The sequence below is a fragment of the Dama dama genome, chromosome 33 (assembly GCF_033118175.1).
Source record: "Dama dama isolate Ldn47 chromosome 33, ASM3311817v1, whole genome shotgun sequence".
Lineage (NCBI taxonomy): Eukaryota > Metazoa > Chordata > Mammalia > Artiodactyla > Cervidae > Dama > Dama dama.
In genome coordinates this window covers 27,819,416-27,844,062 of record NC_083713.1, presented here as the reverse complement: position 1 = coordinate 27,844,062, position 24,647 = coordinate 27,819,416, and the positions used below count along the sequence as shown (strand labels likewise).

General features: G+C 32.6%; 1 protein-coding gene across 5 annotated transcripts in view; it reads left to right on the top strand.

Moving 5' to 3' along the window:
- DYNC1I2 (dynein cytoplasmic 1 intermediate chain 2) overlaps positions 1-24,647 on the top strand; it is a 53,902-nt gene that overhangs the window by 4,659 nt on the left and 24,596 nt on the right. For 3 of the 5 annotated variants that reach the window (XM_061135518.1, XM_061135516.1, XM_061135517.1), the window contains exons 4-6: positions 9,694-9,784; positions 15,205-15,264; positions 17,627-17,742. In XM_061135518.1, the coding sequence (XP_060991501.1) occupies positions 9,694-9,784; positions 15,205-15,264; positions 17,627-17,742 (267 nt within the window). The remainder of the gene's footprint in view (positions 1-9,693; positions 9,785-15,204; positions 15,265-17,626; positions 17,743-24,647) is intronic. The other 2 variants (XM_061135520.1, XM_061135519.1) reach the window with 1 other exon arrangement.

Below are 24,647 nucleotides of genomic sequence, written 5' to 3'. Positions count from 1 at the left end.
GTTACATAGTATTTTAGTTTGACGTGGCTTTTGTCATTTAGCATCCTAAAATTCAGGGTTAGTTTGGACTAATTCCATCTAGTCCAGAGGACAAATAACAGAGGCAGTACCTGCTGTATGCCTATTGTTGTGAACGGCAACATAACAGTCTTTAAGTATTATAACTGTCTTGTTAGAGTTACTATTTCTAGAAGTTTTAAGGTGAAAAAAGCTGGTTACTTTCATGGTCTGGCTTCATTGTTATTTCTTTCAGCTTGTGCTGTGCTTAGTCACTCAGTTGTGTCCAACTCTTTGCGACCTCATAGATTGTAACCCATCAGGCTTCTCTGTCCATGGGGATTCTCCAGGCAAGAATACTGGAGTGGGTTGCCATGCCTTCCTCCAGGGAAATCTTCCCAACCCAGGGCTTTCACATTGCAGGTGGATTCTTTATCATCTGAGCCACCAGGGAAGCCCGTGAATACTGGAGTGGGTAGCCTATCCCTTCTCCAAGGGATCTTCCTGACCTAGGAATCAAACTGGGGTCTCCTGTATTGCAGGTGGTTTCTTTACCAGCTGAGCTACCAGGGAAGCTCTTTCAGCTTATTTGTCTTTTTCTTATTGATAAAATTTGAAGGTTGAAATACTTTAATTTTTATGTCTTTTATTTGGTAAACTTATGTTGCACATTGCAATTTTAAAAGGAAATTAATCAGAACACTTCTATCTTGTTAAAAAAAAAATACCCTAGAACCTAAACCAGGTTGCTTATTTGCTGTATAGGCTTTAAGTGATCATTTTTTTTATGAGCCTTGGCTTTGGTTTTCTCCCATAGGATTTTTTTTTTTCCTTTTCTATTCTCTTTAGGACTTCAGTTTCACTAAATTCACTTGCTCATATTTCTCAATTTATGGCCCACCTCCATCATCTATTCTTGAATGTTCTTTAGTTGTGTGTGTTTCTCCTTCATTACCCCTCTCCAATTTCATTCTCCTCCACAGTCTTGCATTAAGTACTGATTCTTGGGTTTTTAACATGCATCCTTTTGATCAGTCTGGCATGTGTTGACATTTTTCCAGTTTTTGTGTATGTATCTGTGTGTGGATATGTTTTATGTGCATAAGTGGTATTGTGCTCTGTGTTTCACTTTGTCTTTTTCCTTTTATTCAAAGCAGGTTTGTATTTGAGATTTACCCATGTTGTTACATATAATCTAGTTACTTATTTCTGACTGATACATAATATTCTATCATATACTGTATTTTACTTATCTGTTCCCTAGTCATTTCTTCTGTCTCTTTGCTTTGCTTTCACAAGCAACACTGCAAAGAATATATTCTTTTCCCTTGAAAGGACTGTGGAAGAGTTTCTCTGGAATGTATGCTGAAGAATTGGCTTGGTATGTTATTGTAGACTTACATTTTTTAGGTCCTACCTACCACTCTGAAGAATAAGTTTATCCTTCTGCTACCAGTGTGTGAGAAAGTAACTGTTTCACTGTATCCACATCACTTGATATTATCCAACTTTCTAATTTTTGTCTACCTGATGGGTGTAAAATAGTATGTCAGAATGTTTTAATATACATTTATCTGTTTACAGTGAGAGTGACCATTTTTTCATTTATCTACTTTTCACATTTTCCCTTCTACGAATTGCATATTCATGTTTTTTGTCCATTTACTATTAGGGTTCTTTATCTTGCTGTAGGAGTTCCTTGTATACTTAAGAGAGGACTTATTTGTTTTAGTCTTTTTAAAAATACCTTCTCCTAGTTTATTATCTACAGTATTTAAAAAAAAAATTTTATTGAAGTATTGTTGACTTGAAATGTGTTAGTATCAGATGTACAGCAAAGTGAATCAGTTATGTCTATACATATCTCACTCTTTTTTAGATTCTTTTCACATATAGTTCAAGTGTTGAGAAGAGTTCCCTGTGCTATACAGTACTATTATGTATCAATCAGTCATTTCAGTTCAGTCGCTCAGTCTTGTCCAACTCTCTGCGACCCCATGAATCGCAGCACGCCAGGCCTCCCTGTCCATCACAAACTCCCGGAGTTTACTCAAACTCATGCCCATCGAGTCGGTGATGCCATCCAGCCATCTCATCCTCTGTCGTCCCCTTCTCCTGCTGCCCCCAATCCCTCCCAGCATCACAGTCTTTTCCAACGAGTCACCTCTTCACATGAGGTGGCCAAAGTATTGAATGGAGTTTCAGTATCAGCATCAGTCCTTCCAATGAACTCCCAGGACTGATCTCTTTAGGATGGACTGTATATGTCAGTCCAAATCTCCCAATCTATCCCTTCTTCTTCCTCCTGGTAACCATAAGTTTGTTTCCTACATCTGTGACTCTGTTTCTGTTTTGTAAATAAGTTCATTTGTACCTTTTTTTTTTTTTTTAGATTTCATATTTAAGTGATATCATATGATATGTTTTCTCTGTCTGACTTCATTCAGTATGACAACTTTAGGTCCATACATTTTGCTGCCAATGTCATTGTTTTGGCTTTTTGGTGACTGAATAATATTCCATTGCATATATGTACCACATTTTCTTTATCCATTCCTCTGTCAAAGGACATTTAGATTGCTTCCATCATAGTATCTTTTATTGAAACAGAATCCTTCATTAAAAAGGATTATTCATTTGGTTGCATTGGGTCTTAGTTGCAGCACCTGGGATCTTTGCATCATGAGGGATCTTTCCTTGCAGCATGTGGCCTCTCTAGTTTGGTGCTTGGGCTCGGTAGTTGTGGCATGCAGTCTCTCTAGTTGTGCCACATGGGCTCCAAAGCGCGTAGGCTCAGTAGTTGCAGCATGGGGCTAGTTGTTCTGGAGCATGTGGTCTTAGATCCCTGATCAAGGATCGAACATTTTGATATGTTTAAATCTTTTATTTTAATAGTGGTCAGATCTACCATTTATAGACAACAACTCCCTCCCTTTTTTGGTCTTTTAAAAGATATCCTTTCCTACTTAGAGAATACAAATATATTCTACATTTTCTTTATTATTTTAGCCTTCACCTTTAGAAGGCAGGGATCCAACCTAATTTTTCTCCATTTAGTTATGTTATTTAGGGTTTTTCTATGTATGCCTATAAATGAAATTTGCCTGTAATTTTCTTATGCTCTTCATGTTCAGTGGCCACCATGGTTCTGGTTTTAAAAGAAGTTGGATAGCTTTCTCTTTTGCTGTTTTGTGGAACAGTTGTAAAAGATAGATATTATCTGTTCCTTAAACACTTGGTAGAACTCAACTGTAAAATTATCTCAGATTATGCTTTTTGTCCCCAGAGGATAGTAGAGAACAAGAGTTATTCACCATTTCAGTTTTTCTAATGGTTATAGTCTATTCAAGTTTTTTGTTGTTGTATCAGCTTGATTTTTTTTTTTTAAATAATAAAGGTTTATTATCACTCACAGTTTCTGCCAGTCAGGAATTTGGTAGTGGTTTAGCTTGGTGGTTCTGGCTCAGGGTCTCTCATGAGGTTGAAGTCAAGATCAGTCAGAGCTGAAGGTTTGACTGGGGCCTGAGGATATGCTTTACCAGCCATGTGATTTGCTCAGTCACGTGGCCAGCAGGTTGGCTTTGGTTGTTGGTGGGAGGCTTGAGTTCTTATCTGTGTGGGCCATTCCATAAAACTGTCTGCTTGAGTATCCTTGGCAGCCTGTCACCAGGCTGCAATGTGTCAGCGGTCCCAAGAGAAAGAGAGCTGGAAAGAAGCTATCCTTTTATGACTTAACCTTGGAAGTCAGAGAACATGGCTTCTGCCATATTCTGTCTGTTGGAAGAGAGTCGCTAAGTCCAGCCCACATTCACAACGAATTTTGACATTCTTTAAAATCACCAAAATATGTATGACAAACTCATGGATCTTCTCATATTTTGAGATGATTATATGCTTTTTATTGCCTTTGATATGTTCATATAGTTTATATTGTTAGGTTTTCAAATGTATAAGCATGCTTACATTTTGGAATAAATCCATCTTAGTTATGAGAAAATATTTTTCTTACATAGCACTAATATTTTATTTAGGAATTCATCTATAACTCAGAATCAGGCCTATAGTTTTTTTCCTTTTACTATATTTTGTCTGGTTTTATTATAATGATTATAGTAATCTCATTAAGTGAGTTGTGTAGTTTTCCACCTTCTGTCCTCTCACAAATATCTAAAGATCTTTCTAGTATTTATTTGAAATTAGGCCTGGAGAATAAAGGATACAGGTGAAAGCATTGGCTGTCAAACTTTCTGGATAGTAACAATAAAAGTAGTTTCTGTATCATAACCTGGATGGATACTTGTTTTTCTTTTCACTACAGATGTATTTATTAAATATTTTTAAATCGTAGAAGTATGAAAACACCACTAGAATATTCAAAAGGATTTATTAAAAACATCAGTCTAGTTTTAGCTAAAATGTACTTTTTCCCTTTTAAAAAAAAATTCTGCTGAAAAGAATTAGTTTTTTTAAAGAGATACAGCTAAGACGACTGCTCTTAGCTTCTCTTTGCTGATAGATTATTTATTTGATCATTTGATTGTTTTTTTGTCAGAGGTCCTTAAGAACAGTGATAGCATGTTACATTTTTTATCCCTGGTGTCCATTGCAGACTGGATGCTTAAATGATTATTCAATTATTATTAGGTCATATGTCTTTCCACCTAGTAAGACCAATAAAAGCCATCTGCTTTAAAAACAGTAACAACAAAATCTTGTTTAAATTTAAGCAAAATGCATAGTGGAAATTGAAATTTGAATATTTCACAAAAGAAATATGGCTTGATTATTTTTTTAATGAAATTTAAGTGGCCAGTCTTAAAGTTAATTTTAGGCACAACTTTCAAGACATATTTTATCAAATGTGGAGTTAATAAACACTGATTTCCCCACCCCCCAAAAAAGTGAATCTTTTTGAATGTGTGACTACTGTTTTAACCATCTTACAGAGATGAAAACAGATTTTGTCAGTTGTTCTGTAGCCTGAATCTGTATCAGTAGGGCATAGTATATTGCTTCTATATACTGTGATAATCAGTTTTTTATTAGGAATAAACAAAGTTTGGTAGTCAAAGTAAGTATAGCTTCATTTATCTCCTTCTCTTGTAACTTTCAATATTTTAAATCTGATTTTTCCAGTTTTATCGAGAAATAATTGACAGATACATCACTGTATAAGTTTAAGGTGTATATCATGATGATTTGATTTATGTGCATATGTAATATGCATATGTGTGTGTGTGTGTATATATATGTGTGTATATATATACACACACACACACAGAGTGAAAGGATTACTACAGTAGGTTTGGTTAACATCTATCATCTCATAGATAAAAGAAAAAGAAAAAAATTTCTCCTAATGATGAGAAGTCTTAGGATTTGCTTTCTTCCTATGTATCATACAGCAGTGTTAACTCTAGTCATCATGTACAACATTCCCTAGCACTTATTTATCTAATAACTAGTAATTCTGATTTTTAGATAGAATTTCTATGTTATCAAGTCATTTTTTTCAGGTTTAGCTTAATTTTAACAATTCTTATAGTATTTTAATGCAATAAAATTTTATTAATTTCTTTTACAAAATTTACCTTTGGTCTGAAACATTAAAGAGAATAAAGGAAACATTTCGGGGAGATTAGAGGAGGGATTTAATGCTATCAGAAGAAGGGGTCATAGGAAAGGAAGAAATTGATATTTCAGAAAATTAAAGTTTAAAGCATCATCTTTCAAGACAAAAAAGATAAAGTATGAAAACTTAAAGTTATTTAAATGTTAATATTCCAGTCTAGAAACACTTATAGCCACAAGAGGGCATTACTGTGTAACTCAGCCTTTTGAGTGCCAAGAATCATAGATGAGCTATAAGAGGCCTCACATGGTTTGGTTATCTCAGAAGCTCATTCCTCCCATTTGTGCTCTTCCAACACTCCCTACATTTACTTTCTTTAGCTGTCCACCTTTTCTGGGTTCTTCTTCCTGGCAAGAGCCCCTTCTTGCTAGAGACTTTCTTCTACTTCGAAAATAATTGGGCTGTGCACCATCCTTGTTCATGTCTGTGACTTTTGTGTAGTTCTCAGTGGTTGACTCAAAGTTGACTCTGGTTTCTAAATCTAGGTGCATACCCAAGTCCTTTGTGGTTTTAAAATTTCTAGTTGTTTTCTTCATAGACCAGTTGGCAACAGCGTTAATTTTATATCCTGGGAAGGCCAAGCTCTAAGCTAGTAGAAGAGGCCTTCTTGGTTCTTGGTTAGCTTTTTGTCATCAAGAATCAGTGTCACGGCCTTCCAGTATTATTTGCATGATCGGTGCAGTTAATGGGGGTAGATTTGTCTTTCAGTTTACTTCACATTTCTTCCTTGGTTTTTGAAGAAAGGACTAGATATCTCTGCTCTAAACTTCTAAGAAATTTAAATTCATTCACCTGATTCACTCATATAATATTCACTCATAAATCTTTTATTTTGTACCATTTTTAAAGCCTTACTTTAGACTATATACAGAACTGTATGGTGAAGGTAATCTGATTGAATCACTGTTCTAATCATGCAAATCATATTTCAGGTACTTGGCAAAGGCTAATTAATAAAGCTTATGTTATTTCTAAAGCTGATTGTACTCTTAAACCATTTTTGAAAATGAATTCTAGAATTTAAGTCTTTGCTAAAATTTGAATGGCTATGAGCTATTTAGTTTTTGGTTTGTTTTTTTTTTTTTAAGCTTTCCTGAGTGCACGCGTTTATTCATTTTTGGGTGGTGTTTATCGGAGGCTGGGAGTATAGTGACATTGCCTTATTGTGCAGTTACTATATTCTTTGACTTTTCTAGACTAATTGGGTTAAAATAAGGTTGTCACCAAATAATGCTTCCTTTCCCTTTTTTCCTGTTTACATTCTTCCTTTTTCAATGATAGTCATATTCTTTTTCTAGATTTGTCCCTTCTGTGGTATAGATTGATGTTGCAAGATGAGTTTGGTGGGCCAAATAAAACTTTGAGTCCTTAATGAGTGTCTTTATCAGCTGGTTTGAAAACTGTCTTTTGGTTGAAAGAATAGTTCTGAGAAAGAGATTTTTGTCTAGTTACAAACTTGAAGTTGTGATTTATTTTGCTTCTGGCTGAAGATCTGTGTTAATTTGATTGCATCACCCCTGTGATTTATTTTTTATTTCTGAAACTTTTGAGAATTGCCTAGTTTAATGTATTTACTTATGTATGTATAATTGCTGTTTAACCTGTTTTCATAAAATATTTGAGGCAGCATTTTTTTAAACACAGTCTTAACTAGTTCAGATACTATGATGAACTTATTGGTTAGAGTTAAAGTCACCAGAAAGGGGAAAAAACATTAACTGGAAAATAATTTTATAATTTATCACAATTAGATTGACAGGAATATCACTGTTTTCCTCAAATCTTTCATTTATGTATACTTAGAAAAATTATTTTCCTAAGCCTAAAGTTAAGTATAATAATTTAAAAAGCTAAAAATTTCTTCTTTGGAAATCTTTAATATGAAAACATTGTAGTACCTCACTATAACTCAATACACATATTTGTGCTTATGCTTACAGCACAGTAGACAAACCACTGTTAGATATTACCTTTATTACTATATCAGTTGGGACTTGGGGGAAGCCTCACAGTGAGAGTTGGACAAAAAGATGAGGAAAAACTTAACCTTAGAGAAGTTCAGTTCAGTCGCTCAGTCGTGTCCGACTCTTTGCGACCCCATGGACTGCAGCATGCCAGGCTTACTTGTCCATCACAAACCCCCTGAGTTTGCTCAAACTCATGTCCATTGAGTTGATGCCATCCAACCATCTCATCCTGTGTTGACCCTTCTCTTCCCACCTTCAATCTTTCCCAGCATCAGGTTCTTTTCCAGTGAGTCAGTTCTTCATATCAGGTGGCCAAAGTATTGGAGCTTCTGCTTTAGCATCAGTCCTTCCAATGAATATTCAGGATTGATTTCCTTTAGGATTGACTGGTTGGATCTCCTTGCAGTCCAAGGGACTCTCAAGAGTCTTCTCCAACACCACAGTTCAAAAGCATCAATTCTTCGGTGCTCAGCTTTCTTTATTGTCCAACTCTCACATCCATACATGACTACTGGAAAAACCGTAGGTTTGACTAGATGGACCTTTGCTGGCAAAGTAAGAGAAGTTAGGGGACATTGAAGTTCTTTTATTTCAGATACAAGTCATGTTTAGCTACTTTGAGTTATATACACAGCCCCTAGCACAGTACTATCCACATGTGAATTATATAAAGGCAATCTGGTTTTAGCATTGTTTCCAAGAGATTTTAATTGCAAAATTAGAAACCTTTTATTATATTTTTATGGTCTTTTGAAATTTGAGCAAGAATTAACCACAGTATCTCAGGAAATCAACATTCTAGCTGTGTTTCTTTTCCTTCTAATCTTCCTATTGGTTTCCAGTAGAATTTGGCATTGAAAACTAAGGTTGATCTGTTTTGTACCTATGTTTAAGATATAAATCATCATACTATACTTGGTGCATTTTGTTAGATTAGCAAACCCATTGTTTTTACTGAAGCATGTGTAAACATTTAAACATAATTTTAAGGATTCAGTGAAAGTGACTATTCCAAAAACATAGACTTTTAATTAAGTACATATTTTTTTAGATTGGTTCCTATGTAACTAGGAACTTAACCTTCTTTTCACTAAACTATTAAAAGAAGGGCTTGGAGTTCAACATAAAATATATTAGTCACTTGATATTGTATATTGAAAAATTATTTTAAAAAGATACTTGGGGTTGGGGGCATTTATGGTAAAATTGAACCAGAAGATGGCAGTGATGATCCTCTTATACTCCCTGAAATGGTAATCAAAAAGTTTACAAGTATAATAGCATAAAATACTCATGTTCAACTTTTGGTATCTGATGTTAAAAGTAACAAGTTAGGGGAGAGCATTTGCTGTTTGTTTTATATACTATGAAAAATGTGTATTTTTCTATAAGAAGGGATTAAGAATATTTTGGGTGTCTGTATCTTTGTCTGTACACTTCAGTTTTTTCTGAATACTGGGGTAAGGAAGTTACCATTAAGCCTTGCCTTGTTTAAGTTGCATGCATCACTTTATGTTATGCATCATGTCTAGAAGGCATGTTGTTTTATGGCCTGTTTGCATTTTTCACCCAAATTGCTGGAAACTAATCAACTTTTAAAGGAGTCATTCCTTTACCAGTAGTCATTTCTCTAAATTGGCTCTTTTTATTTATTTTTTTTTGGAGGGGAAAATTATATCATTTAAGACATTAATTTTTTTTGAAAGAAAAGATTGACAGAAGATAAATGATCTGGTGATCTTAAAAGCAAAAAGTTAGAAAGGGGAGAAGGAATGCTTTCCTTTGAAAATTAGTACCCACATTTGGTGTTGGCCGAAATGAAAATGCATCCTTTCATAATCTTGCCTTTTTTTTTTTTAATATAAAGCCCAAATGCATTTTGCCAGAGAAATTGCATGAATCGTCAGCATGCATTGTTAACTTTGTTTTTCTCCTCTTCTTTTACTGTTCATTTTCATTCATGTACTTTTGTTTTTTGGTTTGCCATTATTTTTTCTTTTTTGTTAATTACTTCATATTAAATTACTTTTGAAACGTCATAAGCTGAGCAACCTCTCCGTGTAGTAACAGCGGATACCTGTCTATTTCACTATTTAGTCCCTCCTCCTATGTCTCCATCCTCCAAATCTGTGAGCACACCAAGCGAAGCTGGGAGCCAGGACTCTGGAGATGGCGCGGTGGGATCTAGGTACAGTAATCTTCTTTCAGTATTTTAATGATAGAATGCATTTACTACCCAGTTACTGTCAGTGGTATAGAGCAACTCTAAATAGTTATGTTGAGTTAGTTGTAACATTTTGAAATCTAAATGACACAGAAATTGTTTATTGTAAATTGGGGGGAAATTTTTTAAAAACGTTATTTTACTGTCACACTTGATTAATTTAGCTACTGACTAGTTAACTGATTTATGCTGATTTTCTTATATTAAAAATAGAAGTGTTAATTCATTAAATTATTTTTTCTATTTAAGCAGCAGTGTATTGGTTATTATGTGAGTGTTTTGGGTATAAATAGTGTAAAATCTCTCTTATGCTTAGTTTCCATCTGGTAATTGAAATAAACAATTCAGTTAAACAGCCTAATTCTATTAAGTTATTCTAATTAGGTAGAAAATAATAACACATAAAATATCAAGAATAAGGAATAATTGCTAAGGAAACATTGAGTGTTTACTGGCTTCAATAAAAATTTTAAAAAGTAGTTACTGGCTTGAGGGCATTATGCTAAATGAAAGAAATCAAAGGGAAAGACAAATACAGTATGATCTCACTTATAAGTGAAATTTAAAAACCGAAACTAGCTCATTGATACAGAGAAAAGATTGGTTCATTTTTATTTTCATTTTTAAAATTTTTGATGTTTGCCAGAGGTCGGGGAGGTAAGGGGTGGGCAAAATGGGTGAAGGGGGTCAAAAAGTACAAACTTCCAGTTATAAGTCATGGAGATATAAATGTCCAGCATGGAGACTATAGTTAACAGTTTAACTACATATATATATGTGTGTGTGTGTGTGTGTGTGTGTGTGTGTGTATATATATACATATATATGAACACCTTATGGTGGTTTAGTTGCTAAATCATGTCTGACTCTTGTGACCCCATGGGCTGTAGGCTGCCAGGCTCCTCTGTCCATAGGATTTTCCAGGCAAGAATACTGGAGTGGGTAGCCATTTCCTTCTCCAGTAGTTAACGATAATATGTTGTGTATTTGAAAATTGCTGAGAGATTGGGTCTTAAAGAGAAAGAGAAAATCATAAGAAAAAATTTTATAACTATGTAAGATGGATGTTAACTAGACGACTTATGGTGATCATTTCACCATATATACAAATATTAAATCATTATGTTATATACTTGAAACTGATATTATATACCAGTTATACCTCAATTAAAAAAAAAAGTTCACTGCCAAGTTTTCCTGAACTTGCATCTTCCTTGTAAAACAGTATCTCACATTTGTTTTATCATCCTGTATACATGTTGGGACTTGATTTTCAAACATTCAGTAAGATTTCAACTTCTTTCCAAATACCATACTGAGAAAAGTATTACTTCTCTGTCACACTCCGAATAATACCAAATCTTTATTTAACAACATCTTACATTTTGATTTCTTTTGGCAACTGAAATGAGACTAAACATAGCCAATTAAAAAGCTTTATTCAGAATCCTTATTTTGGGCTAGGAAGTTACATGTCTTCCTCAGGAAAACCTAAACACACCTTTTAATGAGAAGTAAGCTAAGAAGTTTTATCTTTGTGCCCAGGCACCTCGATTGAAGTTGCAAACAAGTAATGAGTATCTAAAAGACAAGACAAAAAAAGAAGAAAAGGGGCTAACTAATCCATAAACTCAGTCCTTTAATCACTTTCTGAATAATCAAGTTGTCATTAACAATTAGAAGACACAAAAGGCTTACCAGTCTGAGTGTGAGATATGCTTTCCAAACCTGTTCTGTTTATAGAACTGAAACTGCAGATTTAAGCAATAATCTTTGTGGACGTTAAGTGACATGATAAAAGAATATATTATAGATTAAAGGCTGAATTTATTTAATCTAAGTTCATTTTTAAAGGCTAAATTTGTGTCATGCTTTTGTACTTCTGTATTTTTATACAAATATGTTAGTATTCCTTTCCTAGTAAACAAGTGGCATTTTCAGAAGGGCTTTATTTTTCCCTTATAATACATTACCAAAGTAAAAATATTTCCCAAGGTAAAAAACACAAAAAAATATTTATTAAATTTCTTTACTTGATATTATATATTATTTTAATGCCTATACTGTATTGTGTTAATTCACTGTTCTTGATTTTGAACAGGAATAGAAAGATTACTCTAATGCAGCATCAGCTAGTTTGCTTTCAAAAATACTATGTAGCATGTATGCAAATTAAAATATGACCACCTGAGTTTCATTGGAAAACCTAAAGACTATTAGAGAGATCCAATTGGAATATTGTAAATTGGTATAGGAAGTAAATAACTGTTAAGAAATATGTTTATTTTGTTAGAATATATATTAATTGCCAATTTAATGTTAAGTGCTATAGGCTATCACAGAAAATAACGTTCTTGGTCCTTGCCTTCATGGAACTTACATTCTAATGCTCATTAATTTATATAACTTAAATATAGTATTCACTGTATTGAAAAATCCTAAGAATAATGTGCTAAATTGTGTTTAAAGTGTAGATTTGTAGATGTAAAACAAGAAAATGAGTATTTAAGTATCTTTAGGGATATGTATTTTTATTTTTTATATTATGAAAATATGATAACATTTACAGGAGACTTGGAAAATACAGAACAAAGTTACATATAGTTCCACTATATTGCAATTTTTTAAAATACATAAGTGTTTTTAGTTGGAGTTTCAATATCAAACTCTCAAAAATTAGTAGAATGAACAGACAGAAAAGTAGAAGGATATAGTAGACCTGAAAAGCACTATGAACCAATTCAACATAATTAAAATCTATACAATTTTCACACAACAGCAGGATACAAATTCTATTCAAGTTCCTATAGACTATAGACCTGGAGACACTGAAACATATCCAGGAACATAAAACAAGATGCAAAAATTTCATGGTCTAAAGGTATTGAAATCATACCTGTGCTCTCAAGTCTGTTATCACTGTGAAATTATGTTAGAAATCATGATCAAAAGATATTTTAAAACAATCCACATATTTTCAAATGCAATGTGACAATTACCAAGAGAGATCTTTGACTTAGCTATTGAAAGCCTCAGTAAAGTTAAAAGACTGAAAAATCACACAGGGTGGTTGCAGAGAAGAAAGCATTTGAGAAATTAATATCAAAATGAGAAATTAACATCAAAGATACTTTTAAAAAAGGGTATTTATTTTTTTATTAGAGAATGAGTACAAGATTAATGGGAGAGAAATTCTCTGAGTGAGATGACTTGATATCTTTTTAGTCTTAATATATATGTCATCTCTTTTGAGAATCCAAACTAATTTTTAATTGTTAATTTTCAAGAGGACTAAATATGTTCACTTTTTAACATATATGTACACACAGCAAGAAGACTATGAATTCCTTTAAATCATCTCCAGATTCCATAATAAATAATTAACATTGTTGATTAATTGATGATATTGGCAGTGAAGTAATCGCATTTTAAAATATGTGACTTTTTAAAAGAATGCTAGAGTCTGAGAAAGAAAAAGAATGGATATAAATTGAGCTGGCATGATGATAATGAAAAAATAAACAGCAAAATGCATGAAGATGTGTGAGATGTATAAACCTATACACTCAACTCCTTTAGCTGGCCAAGACGATGGATTACTACACTTGGGGAATAGGAAAAAAACATATTAGACATTTCCAAGTATGATATCAAAACATCTCAATCCCAGTTTCTCAATGCCAAAAGTTTCTGTTCGGCCTGGTGGTAATTTATGAATAAATACATAGGAGGCCATGAAAAATATTTCTGTAACTTTGCTGACTGGCAAGTTGCATATTATTAAGATTCTAGTTCACTTTCTCAGACTGCAAGTTGCATATCATTAAGATTCTAGTTCACTTTCTCAATCACTTCTGTTAACTCTAAGATTTAGATAACAGTTATTCAATGAGTAATCCATGCTCCTTATCCTTTTTTTACATTCTTTATCAGTTTATCTCTTGGACTTTTGATTATATGTGTCAGGATTATATTAAAATTTTAATTTATATGTCTGGAGATGCCTTTAATATAATCCCATACTTTGTGTAATATATTTTCAGTACTGGCTCTGTTCTGAGGTAGAGTTTTACTCTATTTTAGACCAAAATGACATCCTTAACAAGGAGCTCTATGTCATTGGTAATAGCTCGAACTCTTAGAGAATGTAAAGGGTATGTACAGAACATTCCTTGGAGAGCATCTCATAGAACCTCTTCTGGTTTAACAAAGCCTGAGTTTGTTGCTATTCATTGCTTAGTATAAAGTAAATCTTCACTGTGGCCCCTTCTTTCTTTGTGTACACACGTTACCATTTAAATCCCAACATCTTTCTTTATATGTTTAAAATGAAGCATTTCTCTAGTTCATTTGATTGCTTTTACTGTTAAGTTGCATAGGCAAGTAAAGATTTCATTTCTTATATTTAAATATTATAGTAGTTTTAGTTGTACATTATAATTTGTTGCATAAATGAGAAACAAATATATTTGACAAAGATGGTAGCACTGAATGTATTGTGCTTAACTTTTTAATAGGGATTCTGAGCATCATATGGTACTATACATAATTATCTTACATATTGCTAATCTATAGGAGTACCAGTGTGATAAAGGACCTTTTATTCTAGTAATGACTAAATTTTCCTTAAATCTTTTGGAAAAGATCCCGTGGAAGTTGTTTCCCCAATAGGCAAGGCTAAACACAACCGAATACTTATTTAGGATTGATATTCTCCAAAAGTTTAGTTCAGATAAATTCTTTGAACATAAAATATTTTTCCTGGCAAAAAAAAGTCTGCTTTTTCCTAGAGACAGAAATCTTTAGTTGCTTCCTAAAGCAGATGACATGTAAGCCCAAGGCAGTGCTTAACCCATAAATTACATAAGGGTCACATTTTGGAAACTTAAGCTATTTTGTATCCCAGTGGAATAGTCTTTGGTTTTCTTACCAAAAGGCTTATGTGTTGACTCATTTCCTTTACCAATATGACAATTTCCTGCACACATTTAATGCTTTGGGCAAGATTATGATATGTTAACTAAGATGTTTTTACTAATGCTTTTTTCATTAGGAAACTTCAAATTTCAACTATATGTATAGCCTAGCTTGTTATCATCCAAAAACATGTTATTTGGGATGTTGGCTGTTTTGTCTGTTCTTATCCATTATTTTGCAAGAATAGTTTCTTATAATCTGAAAATACTGTCTTTTTAACTATTCTAGGTTGTATGTTTGCATTGCATGCACTAGAGCATCTGAGTGATATCTCGTGTTTTTTTGTACTAACCAGAACATGTGGTTTTTAATTGTGAACAGTACTTTAACTATTCATAGAATGTATTTGCTTGACTAACTTATGGCCTTTTTTGCTAATGCTTCATGGTTGTCCTACAACCATTTAGGACGCTGCATTGGGATACAGATCCATCAGTTCTTCAGCTTCACTCAGATTCCGATTTGGGGTATTGAATAGATTTATTACCTTCCCTCTTTTATAATTAATTTGATTCTCTGTGAAATTGTCCTAATTTTATTTTTCTTAAATTTCTAACATACAGATAATAGGAAGAGTGATATTTCACTGTGACACCTCATTTGTCCTCTGTCATTAGTGAAAAAAATATTTTATATATCTGATTTTATAGGTACCCTAAGTCTTATGAATTTAAATGTCTAAATTACTTTTATTATTGCTATATTTTTGATGTTTTTCTACAGTGTATTACAAACTTTCTAAACTTTTAAAAATACATACTCTACATGCAATTGAATCTTTTCTAGGTTACTCAACATGAAAATTTATTTTCCTATATTAAAATTTCCTTATGATATTTAAGGTTTTGAGAGGAACAGAGCTGTCGGTTTCTACACTGTGGCTCCAGATTGCTGTTGATTTATTCATTTATTCATTTACTTATTTATTCTAGTCTCCAATACAAACTATAAATGTTTACTTCTGCCACTGTGTCTGACTCAGATAGCTCTTTTCCCTTGATAGTTTGCAGCTTCTAAAACATATGTCCCTAATATCTTTAGAAATTAGGTCTAAAGTAAGAATAAATAAGCCTTATGTGCATGCTAAATTGCTTCAGTCATGTCCAGTTCTTTGTGACTTTTTGTACTGTGGCCTGCAAGGATCCCTGTCTATGGGATTCTCTAGGCAGTGCTGGAATGGGGTGCCATGCCCTCCTCCAAGGGGATCTTCCCGACCCCAGGGATCGAACCCACATCTTCTTTACCACTAGTGCTACCTGGGAAGCCCTTAAATAAACCTTGAATAAGGCCATGTAAGAAAAGTATATGGGCTTCTTGTACATTAGCTGGAAGTCCTCTCTGTTGGCTGCCCTGAGGCTCCCCCACCCCCAACTGCTTGCTTGTTCTCAGTAAAAGTGGCTTTGGATAAGTAAAGTATTATCTTCTCAAATCTACCCCTAAATCTTATTTTGTTTGTTGTAGTATTGTGATTTTTATCTGTTAAACCCTATATGTACTCAAGTTAGTAACTTGTTCTTAATGTTGTTGACCCAAGCACTTTTTTTCAGATATGAAAAATATCTGAAATTATATTTCAGATATGAGTAATTTATTTTTTCATATGGTTTATATCTGGAAAATTAGAATATAAAATTTATTTCAGATTTTGTTCTTAGAATGCTAAGTTACTTCAGATCTTCCTAAATTTTTCCATTTAATTCTTTGATTATGCTTTTTTTTTCTCTAAGATATTTCCAAGGTAGAAAACACATGAAAAATTTCTTGTGGCCCACATTTGGGACCTTAGAGAAAATTAATTCTTTAAATGTAGTAATTTTATTAAACTTTTTTGTACAGGATTTTGAAAAGGATGTTTATATAAGAAAAAAGTTATATTACCAAATATATATACAAATATATTTTTCAAATATCCAGCTTTATGTTCTTGTAAGACAGATTCATTATTGAGAATTTTGGGAGTTTGGAAGCATGCTATATTTGGTTTAGAATTTAGACATCTACTATAATAAGAAAAACTTCCCCCAGATACAGAATAAAATATATTTTTCTTTTGGTACATTTTCATTGTCCACAACTCTCTTCTGTTTGTCAAAAAATAGTGTATTTCACTTATTTAAAACAGGAGTGACTTTAGTAATTGCATGATATTCAGAAGATATGTAGCTTTAGTTTAGATCTAAAATAATCTGCACAATAGTTTGTCTATGTGTGAATCAAGGACAATATTGATCACACAGATTAGAGACTTTAAGTTTAAATATTTTATTTTATAATCTAGATTAACTGTATACTTCTCAATTTCTGCAAAATATAAGTAGAAAAAGTTGTTTTCAACAGAAAGTTATTTCTCACTCTTAAAGCCGATGTCTTCTAATGGTGAAGGGAGACTAAATGTGGTATGAGTGAGATCCATATATTTAACTCTTAACAAAAAATTCCAGAATCATATCCCTGCTAAAAACAGTTCTCATAACCAACCATATTCAGCAGTCTACTTTGAAATTCCCATCTTTTTACTCTGTTATTACCCACACATTTGTTCTAAGAAACTAAATTATTTGCCTTTTTAAAGTGAAAAATAAACACCTTGAATGATTCAGAAATCTCTTTTGTTCTTGCTACCTTCTAATTCTTTTGTTAAAATAAAGCCAATTAATTGTTCATTTAAATTTTCTTGAATAAAACGGGTTTAAATTACACTGTTGGAAAAAAAAATTACACTGTTGGGTATACTATATTTAATTCTTACTTTTACCAAAAAACATGGTTTGATGTAGTTAAAGTGTATCATTTGTAGTGTTTGAAAGTATTTGTGTTCACTTTATTCAGACGAGGACCTATTAAACTTGGAATGGCTAAAATTACACAAGTTGACTTTCCTCCTCGTGAAATTGTAACATACACAAAGGAAACTCAGACTCCAGTTATGGCTCAACCCAAAGAAGGTGAGTATCTGTCCTTAAATATGATTGTCATTAATCCCCATGTTAAATAAAGGGATTCTTTTTTTGTTGTTGTTGTTTGGCATATTTTCTTAGGGGAACATTATAAAAATAATACTTGGAGTTTCTATATTTATGTATTTGCTCTTTAGAGTTTTAAAACTTTTTCTTGTAGAATTTAATAGAAGTATAAGCTATATGTATGTTTTTAATTTTGTTGGCATAAATACAAATATTTCCATTCTCATTTTGTTGTTGCTATGTGCTGCTTTAGAAGCAAAAAATAAATTTAAGAATGTTCTATTTCTGTGTCATGAACATAATTCTCCCAAAATGAGAGTATATCCAATAGTAAATGAAATAATGTAAATTATTTTCTTTGGTGCATACTATATTCTGATATACTGCCAATTATCTGTATTAATGAACAAATCTAGACCTAATTCATAAACTTCCTATTTTATGATATAAGGGCTCTACTATGTTGATTATATAGCAGCCTGTAATCTCTGTGAAACAGAAGGAGTATACATAGACATTATTTTGAATGTGGAGCCGTTTGTGTCTTAAATCAGAAGGAGCTGACCATTTTTACAGTGGGGACTAATTTTAAAAATCTCATTGAATAGCTAATGATTTAAGCATAAACTTAATGTGATAGTTCTTGTTTTTCCAAGGGAAGCTAATAAATTTATGTTAGATATAAAAGAAGTTTACTTAAGATCCCTAATGCAGATTCACAATTTCTTATCTGAAACCTATGGAGGTGTATATATATAGAGATTCAGAATTTTTTACATTTCAAAGAAGTAATTAAGTACTATATGTACCATATGTAAATACTCCAACAGCATCTTAGGCATAAATATTCAACAGCAAAAGATACAAATATTCAAACTGAGTGAGATAAATAATGATTATAGATACCTTTACTTCTGGTCATGTTAGGGTTTACCACCAAAAGAGTTACGGATTTTAGAGTTGATGATATTTTGGAATTGTGGGCCTATTATAATCCTTTTAGCAGTCTGTACATAAAGAACATTTTTCTTCTCCTCAGCCAGAAAAATTTATTATTGTTTAATTGTAGAATATCAAGCATAAGCACTTTATCAAATGTTTAAGTTAATTTATCTCTAAAATTTCAATTAAATTACCACATTTCTCCATTAAGGAGAAGCAAAAGTAATATTCATTGCAGAAAACCCCAAGATACAAGTAAGCAAGAGTGGGGGGCGGGGGGAATCCTTGAAATTCCTAGCTTATTACCAATGAAAATCTTTAAATTTTCATACTTATATATACTTCAAAAGAAAATGAGCTATTATAACTCTTTATAGATTTTTTAAACTTAATAGTAGATCATCACATGCACTTTTAACAACTCTCCTTTCCTTGCCCCCTAAGGATGGACATGACATAAATATCATGAACTTTTCCTTTGATTTTCTTCATGTTCCCAAAAGGACTTGACATTATTGTGTGTACAATTAAACTCAAAAATTTTGAGGAAATTGGAATAAGTTTTTGTCCAATAGTGTTTTTTATAACTTAACCATGTGAATATTCATTTCTATGGATACATTTTTTTTCATTCCTGCTGCTCCATCGATTGGTAAAATAGCTTTTCACATGTGCAGAATCCCTCATCTTACCAGAAAAAAAGTCCTTGATGATAGATTTGTTTGAGACATAAACCACTTTAAAAAAAGAAAAGAGGAAAGATAAAAGTGCTGAACTACCAGTATGGAGAAAAACTAATACTGTAGGATTCTATAATTTCCAGAAAGTATTATTTTACTAACTAATATGTTCAAGTGTTGAAATGTCTGTCTTTCGGGAGCTGCATTATTAGATATGTTAAATGAGAAATGCTAGATATGTTAAATAGAAAGTAAGCAAAATAGCCAAAATGAGGGTACAGTATCTCATTTAAAAAATAAATCAGGCTTTTTTCCTTATAATAATAATATGAAGATTTAGTTTTATTTATGAAATGCATTTTAGATTGTTTTAGAATGTAAAGCAATTCTGAAGCAATTTTAGGTAATGCCTGTTGTAATACACCTATAATTATATATATTGTTTAAATGAAGGCTTCCATTTTTTAAAATAATTTTTTCTAATTACTGTAGTATATCATAGAGAATTTAGAGAAGACAGAAAGGATAGGAAATATGCCTGTGATACCACTGTGTAGTAGCCATTGTTAATATTTTGTTTCCAGTCTGTTTTCTACAGTATGTTTTTTCAAAAATTATATATGTATACGTATACAAGCACACATGGTTTTATATCCTACCTGAAATTTTCATTTTTAGTTGCTTATTCTTGACATGCATATAAATTTTAAAGTGAACATGTAATAATGTCTTTGAGCTAATTTGAATGTATAGCTACATAGTATATGACTGGCAGTTTTGTAAAAAATGCTTTTTTTCCATATTTGAAATTATTTTGAAATTAATGGGAAAATTTAAAAGATTGTGATTTGTAAAGTAAGCTGGCTACCCATAAGTTCAAGATAAACTGTATTTATTCACTTGGAAATTAGTTGCATGAGTGCTAAGTCACTTTGGTTGTGTCCAACTCTTTGCGACTCCATGGACTGTAGCCCACCAGGCTCTTCTGTCCATGGAATTCTCCAGGCAAGCATACTGGAGTGGGTTGCCATGCCTTCCTCCAGGGGATCTTCCTGATCCAAGGGTTGAACCTGTGTTTCTTATGCCTCCTGCATTGCAGACAGGTTCTTCTATTTAGGGCAAGGCTTTTAGCATCATCGTACTTCAGCTTTTTTGCCAAATTTTTCAGAACACAATAGGGACTGTTTCTTCTTCATTGCTATAATGCCTGGTCTGGAGAGTGCATGATGTGTAGTGAGTACAAACTCAGTAAATATTTGGTGAAGGAATTAATTGCTTTTGCCTACTTAGGAGAATGATTTACTTACTTGAGATTTTTTTTTTCCCCATGCCTTTTCTTGGGAAGTAACTGCTGGGAAAATATTATTTTCTAGTGTTAATACTATAGTAACAATATTGATGAAATTGGATGAGAAAGTATAGTCTCAGATCTTGATTTTAATATGACTATATCATGTTGTAATCATTATTTGCTCTTAGATCCATAAATGAAACATACATCCTCCCTTACAGCCTTCTGTAATTCCATGATGACCTAGATACAAACATGTGCTGTTACTCTCTGTTCTGTGTATCCCTGTGAATGCTGTGAGCAAAATTGGACCTGTTAGCATCTCTCAAATATATTATCTTAGCTACTTGTTTGTTACAGTTCTTCAAACCTCATATTTAAATTGGTGACTGAAAATTGTAACAGCAGAATGCTTACTACATATCAGATATAGTATAAGGCACTTTATGTTATCTCTGATCCTCTTACCAAAACCTTGAGAGTTAAATACCAATTCTGTTTTCATATGAAGAAGCTGAAGCTGAAAGAGAGCTTATTAAGGGTAAGATTATAAACCTAATTTGGCTGATTCCAATATATGCTTTCTCTCCTACGCTGTCACTGAAGCAGCACTTTCATTCTTTTATGGTAGTTACCTGTGGTAAGAAATTCAATTTATATTAATTATAGTCTAGTACAAATGTAGATACATATATGTACAGGTATCCTTTGAATTTCAAAAGTTCACTTATGCCACTTGGGGAGTGTGACAAACCCAAGCTCCTTCCCTGGAAACTACAGTCAGCATCTCAGCAAAGCTGCCATAGCTTTATAGCTTTAAACTGTCTCTGAGCATCTGCTGTATTTATTCTGTGCACCTGTTAAGATGTGTCCTAAAGTAATTGCTTCTTCATTTTACATCATTTCAGCTTAAAGTTTTCAAGGATTGCTCTACTTTTGGATAGTGGCGGGAGGTGGGGGTGGGCCTTGTAACTGATAGAAAAGTTTTTTGAAATAATGCCTTCTCTGCTTTTACTGTATTTCATTTTTTTCATTGCTGGCCATAACTAAATTGTTGGCTTTGACCTGTAGTTTGAAGAACATTTCATTAAAAGATAGCATGGCTTACTTATTGATTGGTAAATTTGCACTTATTTGTTGGTAAATTTGCATCAGATAATATTTTATAGTGATTGACTCAGAGTAATGAATAAACAGCTTTGGTCTTTTATGTTGTTAAATAGAATTTTTCTTATCTTCACTAATAGAGGGTAAAAGTGGCAAGATACATAAACTGAGCCCAGTTTCTAATGGGTACACCTATGTACCACTCTCTTTAAAATTTTCCGCTGTGAACTAGACTTAGATATTAGTTTTATAAAGATCCACGTTTATTCATTTGCAAGCTAGCAAGAATTCAGTGATTCTACTAGTATATTGAGTGTATGCTATCTACTTGATTTTTTTTTTTTTAGTGTAAGGTTGAGGTATTTAGGCCTCCTTGTAGCTCAGATGAAAAAGAATCTGCCTGCCATTCAGGAGACCCAGGTTTGATCCCTGGGTTGGGAAGATCCTCTGGAAAAGAGAATGACAACCCACTCTGGTATTCTTGCCTGGAGAATCCCATGGACAGAAGAGCCAGGCAGGCTCCTGTCAGTGGAGTCGCAAAGGGTCGGACGTCATTAAGCGACTAACACTACACTACTGCTGAGGTCTCTAAGTGAAGGAGAATGAGAAACATACTGTAGTACCATGAGGCTGTCCTTAGCCTTTAGAACTATTTATAAAAATGAGATTTCCTGTCTGTATCATTACAATTATTTTCATGTCCAGGGCCCTTACATTGTTTCATTTCCCAATTTATGGAAGTTTTAGAAAGAGGGGTAAAAAACCCCAACACTTAAAGTTTTATAATGAGAACACTTCGTGCTTAACTCTACCTCTGCTTTTCCATTGGTTTAATACAGAACTTCTCAGACTTAGCCTCCTTGGCTCGCATTTAAGAATATGTAATAATTTCCAAAACTCACCATGAGACAAAATTGCGAAATTCACAGTTTGAGTGTAAAAGACAGTAAATTGAACTTGGGGAGGCACTGTAATTAGTACAAAAGTAATGCTAGTTATATCAAATTGAAGATAAAAATTGGTCTTAGACTTAACTCCCTTTTTCATTTTTTAAAAAATGGCTGAATCTATTCTTTTGAAAAGCACATGTTCTTGCTTTCAAGTTTACTCTGTAAGTTGATAGTACCATTTCTGAACTGAGGTGCTTTGCTGTCTTAAAGCACCTACTGTGAATGAAATTGACTAGGAACATGTGACCTTAGTCAATTTCGCTCCCGGCAGGTAAAAAAAACTTCTCATGGCAGGAGTGTAATACCCACAGACACATGCCTGGAAAAGTTACTTTCTTCCCTTATCTTTTAGAAGTTTTTAACTTTCTTGAAAATGGCATTGTCTTTTCTTATTCACCAAGATCATCAGCATGGATTTTTTGTTGTTGTTGCAATTTTTAGACACAGATTTTTAAAGAGGAAATTCCAGAGTTTAATCAGTTTGTTTACACCTGAGGAAACTGAGACCCAAGAATGTTCATTGATGACCCTATGGTCACAATATAAAAGAATATCAGGCCACAGTCAGAACCTGGTTCTTGATTTCCATTGGAGCACTATGTTTCTCATATCATTCTACTTTCTTATCTGTGTGGAGTTTCATAATGGTTTTTGGTATTGATTTAGTAATCATATTTTTCCTCAGGTACATGTTGATTAGAATATATAATGTGTAGAAAAATGTTATATGTAAATAGCTCTTAATTTTTTATTACATGATCTTACCATCTGGAATCCACACTTCCCAAGTAGACTAAAGTGTTAGGCCTTCTGGCTAATATTATTCTTGTCTAAAATGGATTTAAAAAAAATTTTTTTGGAGTAAATAACATGTGTAATAAGTTAGTTTTAACCCTCAAAGAATCTGTGAGAATATAAAAATAATTGAAAATTGAAGCATTTGTTCTTAACCATTATAAAAGACTTTAATCAGCATATTTAAAATTGTGGCCTCAGAAAAGTGTAATATTTATGAGATCACAAATAACAGAATCTGTGTTAATGATGCCAGTACTGCCTAAATAAAAATTTGAATTTTACATAAAATGAGACAATGTAGAGAAACAAATTCTGTGTTAAAATAAATGGTATAATTAAAGTATTACTCTTTATTTATCTCCCAAATTAGCATTAGATCTGTATTCAAAATATTTCCTGATTAAAATTTTCCCTTGTTAAATATCTAAATTGTTAAGAAACAAGTGACCTTGCATTTGATTCTAGGTGTTTAAAAAAATAAAAGGAATGAATTCCACTGATACATTCCTAAAGTTTTGTCCTAATATTTTCTTAATGTTGATTTTTAAAGAATAAAGTATAAGAATATGAAATTATGGACAAATGGATCAAAATGAAGTGATTAAAAAGGATATTGAACCAGAAAAGAAAGGATTATTTTGAAAATATTAAAGGAAAATCATTCATATCTAACATGTAATTTTAAACTTATGATTGAAGTATTTCCTTCTAATAGTCTCATTTTGTTTATGAAGTTACTTATAAGTAGAATTTTTATAAATTAAATTATGTCTTTATGTGCAACACATTTTTCCTGATATTTGGAATTCATTGGCAATTTCCTTTGTAGTGAGTAATTACACTACTTTGTAAATTAGGAATTCTTCATTAAGACATTAAACTATATTAAAATAGAGTACATCAGTATGATGAAACTAGTTAATAAATTTATAGACAACTGTTTCCTAAATAGCATTAATGCACAAATGATATAGAATTATTTTTGACCTCGTGCTAAGAATTAATTGTGATAAGTGATAGATTAAAGAGTATCAGTTTTTAGTGAGTATTTTCTAGGATCTTGCATATTCCTTGTTATGTGTTACAGTATTTTAAAATAATTGAAAGGGTGCTTTGTGG